Source organism: Alnus glutinosa, chromosome 6 (assembly GCF_958979055.1).
Source record: "Alnus glutinosa chromosome 6, dhAlnGlut1.1, whole genome shotgun sequence".
NCBI classification, from domain to species: domain Eukaryota; kingdom Viridiplantae; phylum Streptophyta; class Magnoliopsida; order Fagales; family Betulaceae; genus Alnus; species Alnus glutinosa.
In genome coordinates this window covers 15,112,904-15,127,085 of record NC_084891.1, presented here as the reverse complement: position 1 = coordinate 15,127,085, position 14,182 = coordinate 15,112,904, and the positions used below count along the sequence as shown (strand labels likewise).

The following is a 14,182-nucleotide window of genomic DNA, read 5'->3' as shown; positions in this document are numbered from 1 at the left end:
CTTCAAAGAACTTTTGAACTTATCAAAGATTCTTTCTTGTGATGTTCAAATTTTATATCTTCGATTCATGATTCAATTATAATCATTGGGTCGGGATTTGTAACTTTATACATTCGGTTCGTGATTTAATTATAATCATTGGGTCGGGATTTGTTACTTTATACATTTGGTTCGCGTTTCATTTTTAAACGTTGGGTCAGAGTTTTCTATCAAAAATTTGAATTTTAGCTTTGTTGGGTAAATATTCCAATATTGTTTGTTGGGTCTCAAAGCATGTCGATTGAGATTCGTATCAGATGTGATATTGTCAATTGAGTGATAGTTTGAGGGAAGTATATAAACTTTTCCTAAGAAATAAAAAAGAAAAAAAAAGTGGGGTTTGGGAGGGGGTGGCTAATTTATGCCAACCACATAAACTACTTTTGCATTTTTTTAATTTAAAAAAAAATTGTATTTTCCTACTAATTAATAAATACAAAGGATAATTTTGGTTTTTAAATTGTCAAAATAATGATATTTTTTGGAACATTTGGGTCAAATCCTGATTTTTCAGCCAACATAACTGTTAAGGCCGACAGATGGAGCTAAGTTGTAATAGATTGACAATTTAAATGGTTAAATCATGACACTTATTATTTTATGGTGCTGCATAAAAAATTATTATTAGTTGAGGAGACTAAATAATATTTAAGTCCCTAAACAATACGTAGATATGAAATAAACGACAGTGCCACATAAAATACGACCCTCCGTGAACGACGTGACGTATACGATAAACCCGGTGTCTTTTTCAGAGTTTATTTCCACTAACTTAAGATTTGCCATTGCATTACCAGGATAATTACCGTTTAGTCGTGACGGTCCCACGACGATAGCCACCGTCTGTCCCGATGTTTAACAGTTGAAAACACCCTCACTACTCGGTCGTTCCGTGTTATTCAGCAACAATGGACTACGCCGTTCCCTTGTCCCGTAAAGTCATCGCGGTAGCTGCCGGTGAAGCTCACACTCTCGCCCTCACAGGTGCTCCGTACCATTTACATTTTGTTTGCTCTTATTTATATTTTCTCTGCAACCAAACAGAGCTTTATATGGGATTTATAGTACATGGGTTGTTTTGTGGTGGCGATTGCAGGGGATGGGTGCGTGTTCTCGTGGGGAAGAGGGATGTTTGGTCGACTCGGGACCGGTTCAGAGGCGGACGAGCTTTTCCCGGTCCGTGTAAATTTTGATTGTCCCAGTAGATCGAAGGAAGAGCGGCTCAAGTTTGTCGGTGTAGCTGCCGGTGCTTATCATAGTCTTGCTCTTGCAGGTTATGGATTTATCCAATACTTTTTTCTCTTTTCGTTTTCGTTCTTTGGATATCACAATTACTATTCCAAAAGCTCAAAAATGTAGCCCAGTTTGCAATTATTTGTTCTGTTAACAAGCTGCAATTTAAGTTCGATTCACTGTTTGGTTCTTACACTGTTTTGGAAAGTCCATGAGGCAGGCATTAGAATTAATATGTCCTACTGCACAACAAACATAAAGCCGTTTGCATGCTTTTCTTTATCTCTACTTACCGATATCATATTTTTAGATTTACCCATTTTTATGTTCTTGGGCTGCTTTTGGTTATTGAGAAGATGCACACTTTCAGTTCTTTCCTCTTGAGTTACCAATGAGATGATTGAAGTTTGATGGCTTTCCATCATTTCTCTTCAATAACAACTAGCAGATATGTTTTGGGTTTTACAAGTTCTTTCGATTCAGGCTTGCCTAATGGCATTGCATATTTTGCCACACAACTAAACGCTGAACTAGGTTATATTTGAAGTCTTGCCAGCTTTAGCGAGGTCCCTGAAAACTATAAAATTGTTTTGTATGAATAACCAAGACTGCATAGAATGGCATTTCTTGTGCAATAAAAGCCGTAGTGAAAAGTGGTCGTGTAAAAGGCTATCTCTCTCTCTCCCACTATGTTGCTGATGGTCTGGATTTGGTATACAGACTTCTTCTTCCTAGATATCTATAGAATTTGAAAGCATTCAGCTCCTATCTTAGTAAGTTGTGCTTAGACTAATCAACTGTCAGATGTGTGGATCCAGCTCAGTGATTTTTAAGTAGCAGAACAATGAAATAATTGGGACCTGGAAGCGATTTTCCCTAGCTCTGATTTCTTGCTCTCTGTGTACTGCAGATGATGGATCTGTTTGGTGCTGGGGTTACAACATCTGTATCCTTCACACTGGGGGTGTAATATCTTCTCTCACCGCATTCAGTTCCCTGACAGATTGTAGTTATGGAAGTTGCATCGTTAATTTTCCTTCTTGTTTTTAATACTTTTGCATATTTTTTCTACATCCTTGACTATTATATGGATGGCCAACTTGGTGTTAGTGGAGAGAATTCTGCAGTGCCCTGCTTGTTGGAGCAGTTCGTTGAGTTGGCCTCTCCTGATTCTGTGACAGATAAGTCAGAAACAAAGAGTAAGGCACCACCAAAGGTATGAAATAATCGTAATGCTGTTGCGTGGGAAAGAATCTGGCTTAGTCTTATCTGGTGTGCTTGTTATTACTTTGTCTACTTTAGGTTTGTTCTGTCAAAGCTGGAGGAATGATGTCTCTAGCAATTGATAATCTTGGGGCCCTCTGGATGTGGGGCAATTGCCCACAGCAAAGCAGCAGCGATGAAGCTGGATTCTTTCTTGTAAGCACTGTCACTCCAAAACATGTCTGGGATTTCCATGGCCACACTGTTGTCAAGGTGGCATGTGGAAATGAGCATGCTGTGGCCTTGGTTAGTGCTGGAGAAACATATAAAGGCGATGACTTAGTATGCTACTCTTGGGGTAACAACAAACATGGCCAGTTAGGTCTGGGGGATAGAGAGAGCAGGCTGCATCCGGAAATCATTAAGACATTTAATGAAGACTCTCCTTGGGCAGTTTATGAGGTAGCATGCGGGGCCTTTCACACGGCTTTGCTCACTCATAAAAAGAGAGTAAGTGACACACTAGAAAGTGTGTGCTGGACATTTGGCCTTGGTGATAATGGGCAGCTTGGGCATGGAACTACACAGAGTGCAGTATCTCCTGAACCTGTGAAAGAATTGCAGCAGTATGTATATCTGATCTCTGTTGACTGTGGCTTGTTTCATACTAGTGTTGTTTCGTCAGCAGGAGAAGTGTGGTCATGGGGAATGGTGAAGGGTCTTGGCCTATTCCCAGATGCTAGTTTTGCTGTTGCTGATTCGGGGGATGCCGTTTCTCCTCTGCTAATTTCATGTAGCAGGCCACAATGGCCTAAATTCCAGGATCCAGTTCAAGTTGCTTGTGGGGCTGCACATACTGTTCTTGTTGCACATGATGGATATAAGCTTTGGTCTTGGGGTCGGGGAAGGAGTGGGGTTCTTGGCAATGGTAAGACAGTTGATTGTTTTTCTCCCACTGTGGTATTATGGCCTCCACTTACAGAAGATTTCAGACAAGAGGAGTTGAAGACTTCAGGTGTCACAGAAATAGATAAAAGATTGTCTTTGGCAATGGAGGAGATGAACCTGCTTCAATCAAAACTTTCTTTGATGGAACGGTATGCTGGCATACTTCATGGTTCAATTTTTGGAAAACCTTTTGAAGAGCAAGATATTCCAGCCTCATTGCAGAGATTCGGTACTTTTGACGTTGCAAAGGAATGGGAGAATATGTTGGAGGCTGCAGATCGTGGGAAGCTCATCGGGTTGGAAATGTTCTACCAAAATATACTTGCAGGTGTTAAAGATAAGCTAATGAAGAGAAGGATTCAGGAGATTGTAAAAGAGTGTCTCCATTCTTCTTCAATGGGACGTCAGTGACAAAACTGGAGGGGATGATATGCATTTCACTGTTAAAAAAGATCGCCAATTTAAACATTTCATCATGTGTGCTTATTATATTATATGTTTGTTATGTCATTACATAAATCACGAGATTTTAGCAGTTCTGTCGCAAGTTATGGATGGTAATCTTTATGTAGAGAGAGAATGGGAAAATATTTGTGAAAAAGAGGAAGGCTTGGCAGGCGGATTGGCTGGCACATGTTCTAATAATCTGGGGTTGATTTCTCTAGAAAACATGTCATTTGTAATTGTGGCTATGTTAAATAAAGGGCATTAGCTTATATTTTGACTGAGGAATCGACTTTAATTTATATCTTTTTGTGCCTCACCAGACTGGATTCTACCCTAGATCAGTGGGTCACGCTACCAAAGGAAATAAAAATGAAAAAAAGAGAGAAAAGTTACCTATGTAGCTGGTGGTGGCGTTGGTTGATGCCCCGCATTTTTCAGGGTAGCCGGATTTCATTCTATGGTTTCAGTTGTAGATGATGGGTGGCGTTCTCTTATTTTGGTGGTGGTGTCGGTGGGTCTGGTTGGCCGTCGGTGGCGGCAATGGTTGCTGGATGTAGAGGCCAAGCTTGAGGGGGAAGGGCTTTTGGTGGGAGAGAGAAAAATGGGGGAAAATGAAAAATGAAAGCTGCGTGAATTTCTTTTTCATAACTTTACCATGTGTTTTTTTCTTTAATGACGTAGCCTATTTTTGGCATTAGAGATTCAAGCTGTGAATTGACTGCTCTCCAAATCATTTGAACTGGAGAGGATCCGAATCCCCCACGAGACCGAATTTGGATTCTTTCTAGTTCAAATGAACTAGAAAGTAGCCAATTCACGGCTTAGATCCAACGACAAATATGGCCCTCATCATCAAGGAAAAAAAGCATGGTAAAGTTAAATTTTAAATCTTAAACATTTGAAGAAAAAGAAATTCACGCAGCTTTCATTTTTCATTTTCCCCATTTTTTTCCACTCCCAACAAAACCCTCCTCCCTCCCCCCCCCTCAAGTTCGGCCTCCACCACTAGCAATCATTGGCACCACCGATGGCCAACCAGACCCATCGACACCACCACTGGAATACAAGAGTGCCACCCACCGTCTACAACTGGAACCATCGAATGAAATTCAGCTACCCCGAAAAATGCGCAGCACCACCCAACACCACCATCGGCTACAAAGGTAACTTTTTTCTTTTTCTCCTTTTTATTTCCTCTGGTAGCATGACCCACAGATTTTGGTCTATTGAGTTACATATACCTTTGCATTATTCTATTCAAAATAAGAGTAATTAGCTGGTGTATTATACTAACTAGCACATAACCAGCGCTATGCACGGAATTCTTCATTATAATTTACTTTCAAAATTTAAATGCATTTTTATCGTACTTTTTATTATATGTTAAAAAAAGCATGTAAAATTAAAGCATTAATAAAAATCTCTAATATTGTTGGCTTGATATTATTATATTTGAATACAAATAAAACTCGAATAATTCTGAAAATTCGAAAAAAAAAAAAAATAAAGAGAAAAAATCTTTTTTTTTTGTTTTCTATGAATACAAAATAAAACAAAATATTTCACTTAATATTTTGTTGCAACCAAATAAATCCTCTCACATGAAACTCAATGCTTAATTATTTCTTTGGTGTTTCGAAAGCATTTCTATTCTTTTTTTGTACAACATACAAATCATTTGTTACCTTCTTTTGAAGCACAAGAAACACTTAAAAAATGAACAATATAAATTAAAACATTTTTGAAATCTTTTTGTTCCAGTAGGAGTATTTTGAAATAAAAAGAAGTATAAAAAAAATAGTAAGAGGAAAACTTGGATTCTGATTATCAAAGCATTCATAGAAAATTGCCAAAAATATTTGATATTGTTGGTGTGATACTTATTATATTTCAATACAAATAAAGTGCATATTATTCTAAATATTAGAAAAAAATATTCAGAGCAAAGTGAACAAAATCATTTTTTTTTTAAGGAATAGAAAATCTTCCACTCAATATTTCACACAATCAAATAAAGCATCTCACACCTAGTTCAATACTAAATTATCTCTTTGGTGTTTTGAAAGAGTTTGTCCTTTTATGCACAATAATTAAATAAATTTTTTCCTCTTTCGCTTTTGAAAGTCGAAAAAAAACACTTCCAAAAATAGCCTCAAAATCCGAATTAATCACACAAACGAAAAAAATAAAAATCAAAAATCAAATAGACTAAAATATAAGACCATTGATTTTAGTTTAATCCATATACACTAAAACATGTTAAAAATTTTATTTCCGTAGGAGCGGTTTAAGATGACAAAAAGTATAAGGAAAAAAAAATAGCAAAAACAAAACATTGATTCTGATTATCAAAGTATTAATAGAAAATTAGCATGAATTTCTAATATTGTTAGTGTGATACTTGCATATTTCAATACAAATAAAATACATATATTTCCAAACATCTGAAAAAGAAACAAAATATTATTTTTTAATACAAAAAAAAAAAAAAAACAAAATTTTTCACTCAACATTTAATGCAATCAAATAAAGCCTCACATTAGTTTTGATGCTTAATTATCAAATATTTGGTGTTTTCAAAAGAAAAATTTGTCATTTCTACACAACAATCAAATGAATCTTCTCACATTTAGTTCAATCAAAAGATTCTTTCAAATAAATTCTTTCAAATTCTTTTTGGGCCTAACAATCAATACAATATTGGCCTTCTTTTGCTTTCATAAGCAAAAAATCACTTCAAAAAAATGACTGAAAATTCGAGTAAATTACAAAAAAAAAAAAAAAAAAAAAAAAAAAAAAAAAATCCCATAAAACATTCAAATGAAGAACAACTAAACCAAAATTTTTTCCCAAACAAAACAGAAACAGAAACAGATTCAGATTTCCACCCAAACGTAAATTTAGATTAGAGTATCTTCCAAAGAAACTTTCTCTAAAAACAAATTTAAAGATAATCAAATAAATTTGTGCCTTATTTTAGTTTCAAAAGAAGGAAAATTCTAAAAAAAAAAAAAAAAAATTCTAAAAATCCGAAAAAAAATCGCACAAATGAAAAAAAAGAAGAAGAAAATCTAATAAAACATTGAAATGAATTAAAATATAAAACCGTTATTTTTATTAAATCGAAACCCCTAAACTGAATCAACCTCGAATTTAACTACCTCTAGACCACAAAAGAAAGAAGAAAAGAAAAGCAAAGTAGTTCAAAAAACAAAACAAAATAAAACAATTGACTTGAATGTTGTTGCTGGTGTTTATTATAGGAGGACAGACCATAAGTTTTGCCCAATTCTTTTCGTTCAAGTGGAGACTCGTTGACTTCAAGGCTCTAGCAAAGAGTAATATAGAGTAAACCCTAATGTTTTGATACTTCTTAAAAGTAAGGAGAGAGAGATAGAAATCGTAAAGAATTTAATGACAACAAAATGTTGACGTTTCTATTCTTTTTTTATTCAACTTAAGAGAGTTAATTAAGGGTATTAAATGCACCGTTTATTACATTTCAAATACATGGACCGGTTCATTTTTACTTAAAGGGAGAGAGAAAAGTAGAAATCAGAGAGAATTTAATAATAAAATTTCACGTTTCTATTCATTTTATATTCAACATAAGAGAGTTAATTAGGCATATTAAATGCACCATTTATTTCACTTGAAATACATGGACAGGTTTTTTTACTTAAAGGAAGAGAGAGAGAGGTAGATATCAGAGATAATTTAATAACAACAAAATTTGATGTTTCTATTCATTTTCTATTTAACATAAGAGACTTAATTAGGAATATTAAATGCACTATTTATTTCACTTGAAAAACAAGAACCGATTCAGTTTTTCTTAAATGACTGGTTCAATGTTTAAAAAAAATTGTTCACACCACATGTCATAGTTCTAGGCCAATTCTAAGTTGGAACTCGGCTTTTATATATATATACACGAATATATGATATGTTTCTATTCATTTTATATTCAACATAAGAGAGTTAATTAGGCATATTAAATGCACCATTTATTTCACTTGAAATACATGGACTGATTTTTTTACTTAAAGGAAGAGAGAGAGGTATAAATCAGAGATAATTTAATAGCAACAAAATTTGATGTTTCTATTCAACATAAGAGAGTTAATTAGGAATATTAATTGCATTGTTTATTTCACTTGAAATACATGAACCGGTTCAGTTTTACTTAAATGACCGATTCAACGTTTAATAGTAGGATTAATAGTAAGAATCTTTGATATTGTTAGTGTGATACGTATTACGTTTTTTAATTTTACTTTTTTTAGTGTCTACCACTTAGGACTTTTGTGTACAAAGTGTGTGCAAGAAACATTTCTCTAAATTAAAACATATTAAAATCTTTCTTCCCATAGGTGTAGTGTAGTTTAGAATGAAAATGAGAATGAAGAAAGATAGCAAGAAGAAAACCATGATTTTGATTACCAAAGCATGAAATAGAAAATTAGCATGAATTTTTTATATCGTCGGTGTGATAATTCTCACCACTTAATGCTATAATGACACTTAATGCTATAATGCGAAAAAGCCTTTATTTTGGTCTCATGAAGATTCACACCCATGATCGTTTCATTAAAGTACAATAAATTTATTAAAATCACAACAAAACCGGTTCAACCTTTAAAATTCACCGATTTTTTATTTAAAAGACCGGTTCAGTGTTTAAATATGATGGGTTCACACACATGTCACAATTTTAGGCCAATTCTGTAACGCCCCAAATTTGAACCAGCAAATTCGTAAGCAGAAACCTCCGGTTTCCACGTGACATTACTACATCAGAGATAAACTCTCGCAGCGGAATATATTTTTTTTTTCTTCTAAAGCCTTAGAAATTGATAGCATAACACATTTAGAGCTGACTGAAATACCTCGATACGTTTATAAAAAGTTACTTAGGTTTATCTTTACACGCCATTTGCACACTAGGTGCATTAAAATAAGGTATCAGAGCTGTTGTTTTGCGGCCCAGTGAACAGTCAGTGTCATACTGTAACTTGGGTAAGTTACAGTTTGCTCTGAGGACCGTTAGGCTTGACCCTAGATGTCTAAGAATAACACAAGAGCCATAAGTAAAATAAACAACTTTTTATAATAGCTTTTGTGTGTAATATCTTTGTAAGAATTTGAAAATGGTAGGCTTAAGTAGCTAATCAATATGTATCTATGTGATTAGTGTATTGTGTAGTATTTAAGTTAATTATTACTTTGGTGATTAACTTGATGCGATGGTACAGATTTATGGCACCTCGACGTAACGGAAACTACGGGAACCATCGTCATAGCAACCGTGATAATGAATTCCCACCTCCACCTCCACCATTTAATGATGGAGTGAGTTCGGCTTTAGCTCAATTTATGGCCGAAACAACTAGGCAGTTTGCCGAAGTGGTAGCCAGAATTCCACAACCTGCCGGTCGAGAGGCGCAAGTAGGTTGTTCTATGCGCGATTTTGCTAGCCAGCAATTTCGTCTATTTGATGGAATGCAGGAACCGTTAGCGGTTGAAGCTTGGATTTCGGATATCACACTGTTGCATGAGACCCTTGGCTGTACTGAAGAGCAAAAGGTTAATTATACAATACTAAGGTTCACTGATGAAGCTTCAAAATGGTGGAAGTCTAAGAAAGGACTCTTAGGAATAGAGTTGGGACATGGAGTTGCTATCCCTTGGGATAGGTTCGTAGAAGAATTTAATGGGCGTTTCTTTCCAAGGGCTCAAAGGCAGATACGAGCCATTGAATTTCAGAATCTGGTGCAAGGCACAATGACGGTAGAGCAATATTCTGCCAAGTTTATTGAATTATCCAGATTTGGCCTCAACATAATTCCAGATGAAGAAACAAAGTCGGAACGTTTTGAGAATGGCCTTAATCCTCGTATTAAGGAAAGAGTCATGTGCCACGAGATTAGAAACTTTGTTAAATTGGTTGATATAGCAACAATTGCTGAAAGGGGGATGCGTGAATCATCCGCCGCCTATGAATTGAAGAGGCGAGCAGCATCGCAGGTGTCATACCCATTCAAACGACCTGCACTTAGTACTGCAAGCAGGCCAGCTGAGAAGAGGAATTTCCCTCCTACAACAGGGAATCAGGTGCCTTTATGCCAGAGGTGTGGGAAGGTGCATGCTGGAGAGTGCAAGGCTAGCGAACCAAACTGCTTCAAGTGTGGTCAACGTGGCCACTTCAGGAGGAATTGTCCACTAGATGCCCCGGAAGGATCCCGACTCCCAAGAAACAACGTCCCACCAAGGCAACTCACCCAAGCAAGGGTGTATACCTTAACTCCGGTTGAGGAAGACGAAGAAGAAGAACGAGGTGTTAACGATGTTGTGACAGGTACCATCTTTTTGTTTGTTATCCTTGCGTGTACTCTTTTTGATTCAGGAGCTACACATTCATTCATTTCTGAGGCATACATTAAATTATGTCATGTTAGCACACGACCTTTAGTGCAAAGTCTTACGATTGAAACCCCTGGAGGAAAGAAAGTCGTATGCGATAAAATAGTAGAGAGCTGTCCAATCAATATAAAAGGAAGGAACCTACCCATCAATCTATCAGTGTTTAAATCTCTAGGATATGATGTAATCCTAGGCATGGACTGGTTATCAAAATATTATGCGAGCATAAATTGTAGAGAGAAGGTAGAAATTTATACTGATCATCAAAGTCTAAAATATATCTTCTCGCAAAAAGAATTGAATATGAGGCAGCGTAGGTGGTTAGAATTGTTAAAAGACTACGACTGCTATATTCTCTACCATCCAGGGAAAGCAAATGTAGTCGCAGACGCTTTGAGTAGGAAATCGCTGGGTGTATCAACGAACTCAACGCCTACCCCTAATCAACTCGCCAAGCAATTGGGAATGATCCAGCTGGATGTGGCGCCAAGCGTAAAGGATGCCATCCTAGCAGCTCTTATTATCCGACCGTTAACTGCTGACAGAATTAAGATTGCTCAGGAGAACGACCTAGGGTTGCAACAACTGATGGAAAAGACGAGCCAGGGTAAAGCTTCAGGTTTCTATTTCACAGAAGATGACCTTTTAAGAACAGGTGATGCCAGAGCTGTTATACCCAATGATGCATAATTGAGAAGAGACATACTCAACGAAGCACATAAGACTAGGTACACCATACATCTGGGAGGCACGAAAGTGTACCAGGATTTGAAAAAGGGATTTTGGTGGCAAGGAATGAAGCGTGATATCGCAGAATATGTGGCGCAATGCCCCACTTGTCAGCAAGTGAAAGTAGAACACCAAAGACCAGCAGGTCCACTCCAACCTCTCAACGTGCCAGAATGGAAATGGGATCAAATTGCAATGGACTTTGTTGTAGGTTTGCCAAAAACACTCAATGGGCATGATGCTATTTGGGTTGTTATTGACAGACTTACGAAAAGTGCTCATTTCATCCCTATCAAATTTACCGACTCTGTTCCCAAGCTAGCAGAATTATATATAAGAGAGATTGTCAGACTACATGGAATACCTGCTTCTATTGTATCTGACCGTGATGCACGATTCACCTCTCGTTTTTGGCAATGTTTACAAGATGCAATGGGGACAAAGCTAACTCTTAGCACGGCATACCATCCTCAAACCGATGGCCAATCGGAAAGAACTATTCAAATTTTGGAAGATATGTTGAGACTTTGCGTGATGGACTTTAAAGGTAAGTGGATTCAATATTTACCGTTAGTTGAGTTTGCTTATAACAATAGTTTTCAGGCAACTATTGGAATGGCTCCATACGAAGCGCTCTATGGACGGAAATGCAGATCACCACTATATTGGGATGAAGTTGGGGAAAGACAGCTAGTAGGACCCGAGATAATCCAGGATACTAAAGACAAAATTACCCTAATTCGAAAGCGGATGCTGGCCGCGCAAAGTCGCCAAAAGAGTTATGCCGATACACGACGACGCAAGCTAGAATTCGAAGTTGGTGACCAAGTTTTCCTGAAGGTATCACCAATAAAAGGAGTCATGAGGTTTGGTAAAAAGGGAAAGCTAAGTCCGAGGTATGTTGGTCCCTTTTTAGTGACAGAGGTCGTAGGTCCGGTCGCCTATAGAGTTGAATTACCATCTAGCCTAGCCGGTGTACATGACATATTTCACGTTTCCACGCTACGAAAATACGTGCACGACCCGTTACACGTGATGGACTTTGAACCCTTACAAGTTCAAGCAGATTTGAAATATGAAGAGAAGCCAGTGCAGATCTTGGATCAGAAAGTGCAACAATTGAGGACAAAGACAATACCATTGGTAAAAGTGCTATGGCAGAACCATGAAGTAGAAGAAGCTTCTTGGGAGTTAGAAGAAGAGATAAGGAACAAATACCCGTACCTATTCCCATGAGCCACCTTGAAGTAGCTATGTTTAATACTTTCGTGATTTATGACGTAGAATTTTTAATTAAATAACTTTTACAGTAGTAATTGTGTTTAAAATAGTTTGCGAGTAGTAGCGGTGAATACATACTATAGTCGGTATGTCGAGCCCATAAATAGATCATAGTACTATATAAAAACCAAATACCCAAGTAAAGATAGTATGATTTAAAAAAACAATATTTCCTTACAAGATTGACTGCTTTTGATTCAAAGAAAACAATAGACTTTCAAACAGGACCTTTTCTGCACCATTCCCGGAGAGTTCGGTATGCTTATACCTGCGGGTATTTCATAATACTGCAGTTAGTTATTTATTTTGTAAATAAAAATTGCTAGATCGAATAGAATACCTGGCTAAGTTTCTGGGCGAAAAACCCTAAGATTTTGGACTTCAAGCAAGAGATCCTTGTGTTGTTCTCGAAGACGGTTGGTGTTCTGCTCCAAATCGGTATATCTCTTTCCCAGGTCATTCGCATACGAATCTACAAGTTTCTTGAGCTCTTTATTTTCTTGTTGAAGAACTCTGTTCCTTCGCTTAAAATCCATGAGCAATCGCTGCAAAACCAAAACTTGATTTTGTAATGATTGAATCTCACACCCTCGAACCTGCAGACATTGAGCCATATTTGAAACAGAAACAGCACCCTGAATACTAAAGGCCATAGAATCACTAATAGCTTCATCATCGGACCGATCTGCCAATAACTTTCTATCTCGTGGAATAAAGATGCCTCTAGCCACCGATACAGCAGCTGCATCATCTAGCATCACAGAGTCAGTAGTCATGAGATGACCTCTTGGAGATGGGAACGATGGGCGCCAGATCTCTGGTTGTACATCAGGCACAACATTCAGATCAATATTGTTCTGCGAAGCAGAAGAAGAAGCCATTTTGGGTAGACGAAGGAGGTGAAACCGTTACTCAAAGAACCTGAAGGAGAAAAGATAGAAATGAAGCTGTTCTTCGAAAGATCTGAAGGGAAAGGAAAGAGAATTTAATCAGTGGACAAGATGCGGTCTAATAGACGTCATTCTGAGCCTGGCCGCCACTACCACTAGCAGACAGCTCTCGAATTACGAGTCTCCTCTTTTTTCAACTTTCACTTTTTTTTACCTCCTCGAATTCCGAATTCACTCAATGACTTTTCCGGATTCATCACCGCACATTTCGCACCTAGCAGACATGGAAGAGCGTTTCGAGAGAGGTATGGATTTAATAGTGACCCACTGTAGGCACCACTTGCACCGTCCCCTCTCAAATCTCCTCTATAAATTCACTCATCTTCTCCCTTGCAAAGCACACCTTTCAGCTCTCAACCCTTCACACTTTGAAAGCCAAAAATTTTCTTCTGGTTTGAGCCTATCATCACTTCTTGAGAAGAAAGATGTAGTATCACCACCTCAAACCTAAATCAAGAAAAATGCAGCATCACAACCAGATTCAAAAACAACGAAGCAAGACTATCCTTGATCTTAACATCTAGAAGCAAGATTATCCTTGATCATACTTCTAAGATGAAGTATCTTTCTCTTCCATCTCATCATCGTGAACTTTTCTGGCATCTACTCTCAATCCGGTGATGGCGATCTGTGACAGAAGAGAGAGAGCACCACGATATGAGTACCGCACTCATATCCTTTCCTGATTGCTTGCCTCGCCTTCTTTGCTTTCTTCACCTTCCCCACCTTCCTCACCTTCCTCTCCTTCGAGGCTTCCATGTTCTCATTTGGCAAGCTTTCCACCAAGACTATCTGGAAGCATCTTCACAAAGGAAAATATACAAGAAATTGTTTTTCCCTATAATGAGATAAATAAATGCATCCTTTTCTGCATTCTACATAATAGTTTGATCTGTTATACTTCTTCTTATAACTAGCTTAAAATTCTA

The 14,182-nt window shown here is 37.3% G+C and overlaps 2 protein-coding genes across 2 annotated transcripts; both read left to right on the top strand.

The window, feature by feature from the left end:
* The first annotated feature begins 845 nt into the window (after positions 1–845).
* Positions 846–4,151, top strand: LOC133871270 (ultraviolet-B receptor UVR8). The gene is made up of 5 exons (XM_062308677.1): positions 846–1,023; positions 1,136–1,312; positions 2,183–2,218; positions 2,364–2,488; positions 2,575–4,151. The coding sequence occupies exons 1-5, from the start codon at positions 948–950 to the stop codon at positions 3,832–3,834; spliced, it is 1,674 nt and encodes a 557-aa protein (XP_062164661.1). The 5' UTR covers positions 846–947; the 3' UTR covers positions 3,835–4,151.
* Positions 4,152–9,129: 4,978 nt separating this feature from the next.
* LOC133871563 (uncharacterized) lies at positions 9,130–10,983 on the top strand. Its single transcript, XM_062308991.1, has 2 exons — positions 9,130–10,228; positions 10,661–10,983. Exons 1-2 carry the CDS (start codon positions 9,130–9,132, stop codon positions 10,981–10,983), a joined length of 1,422 nt encoding a protein of 473 aa, XP_062164975.1.
* Positions 10,984–14,182: the final 3,199 nt, after the last annotated feature.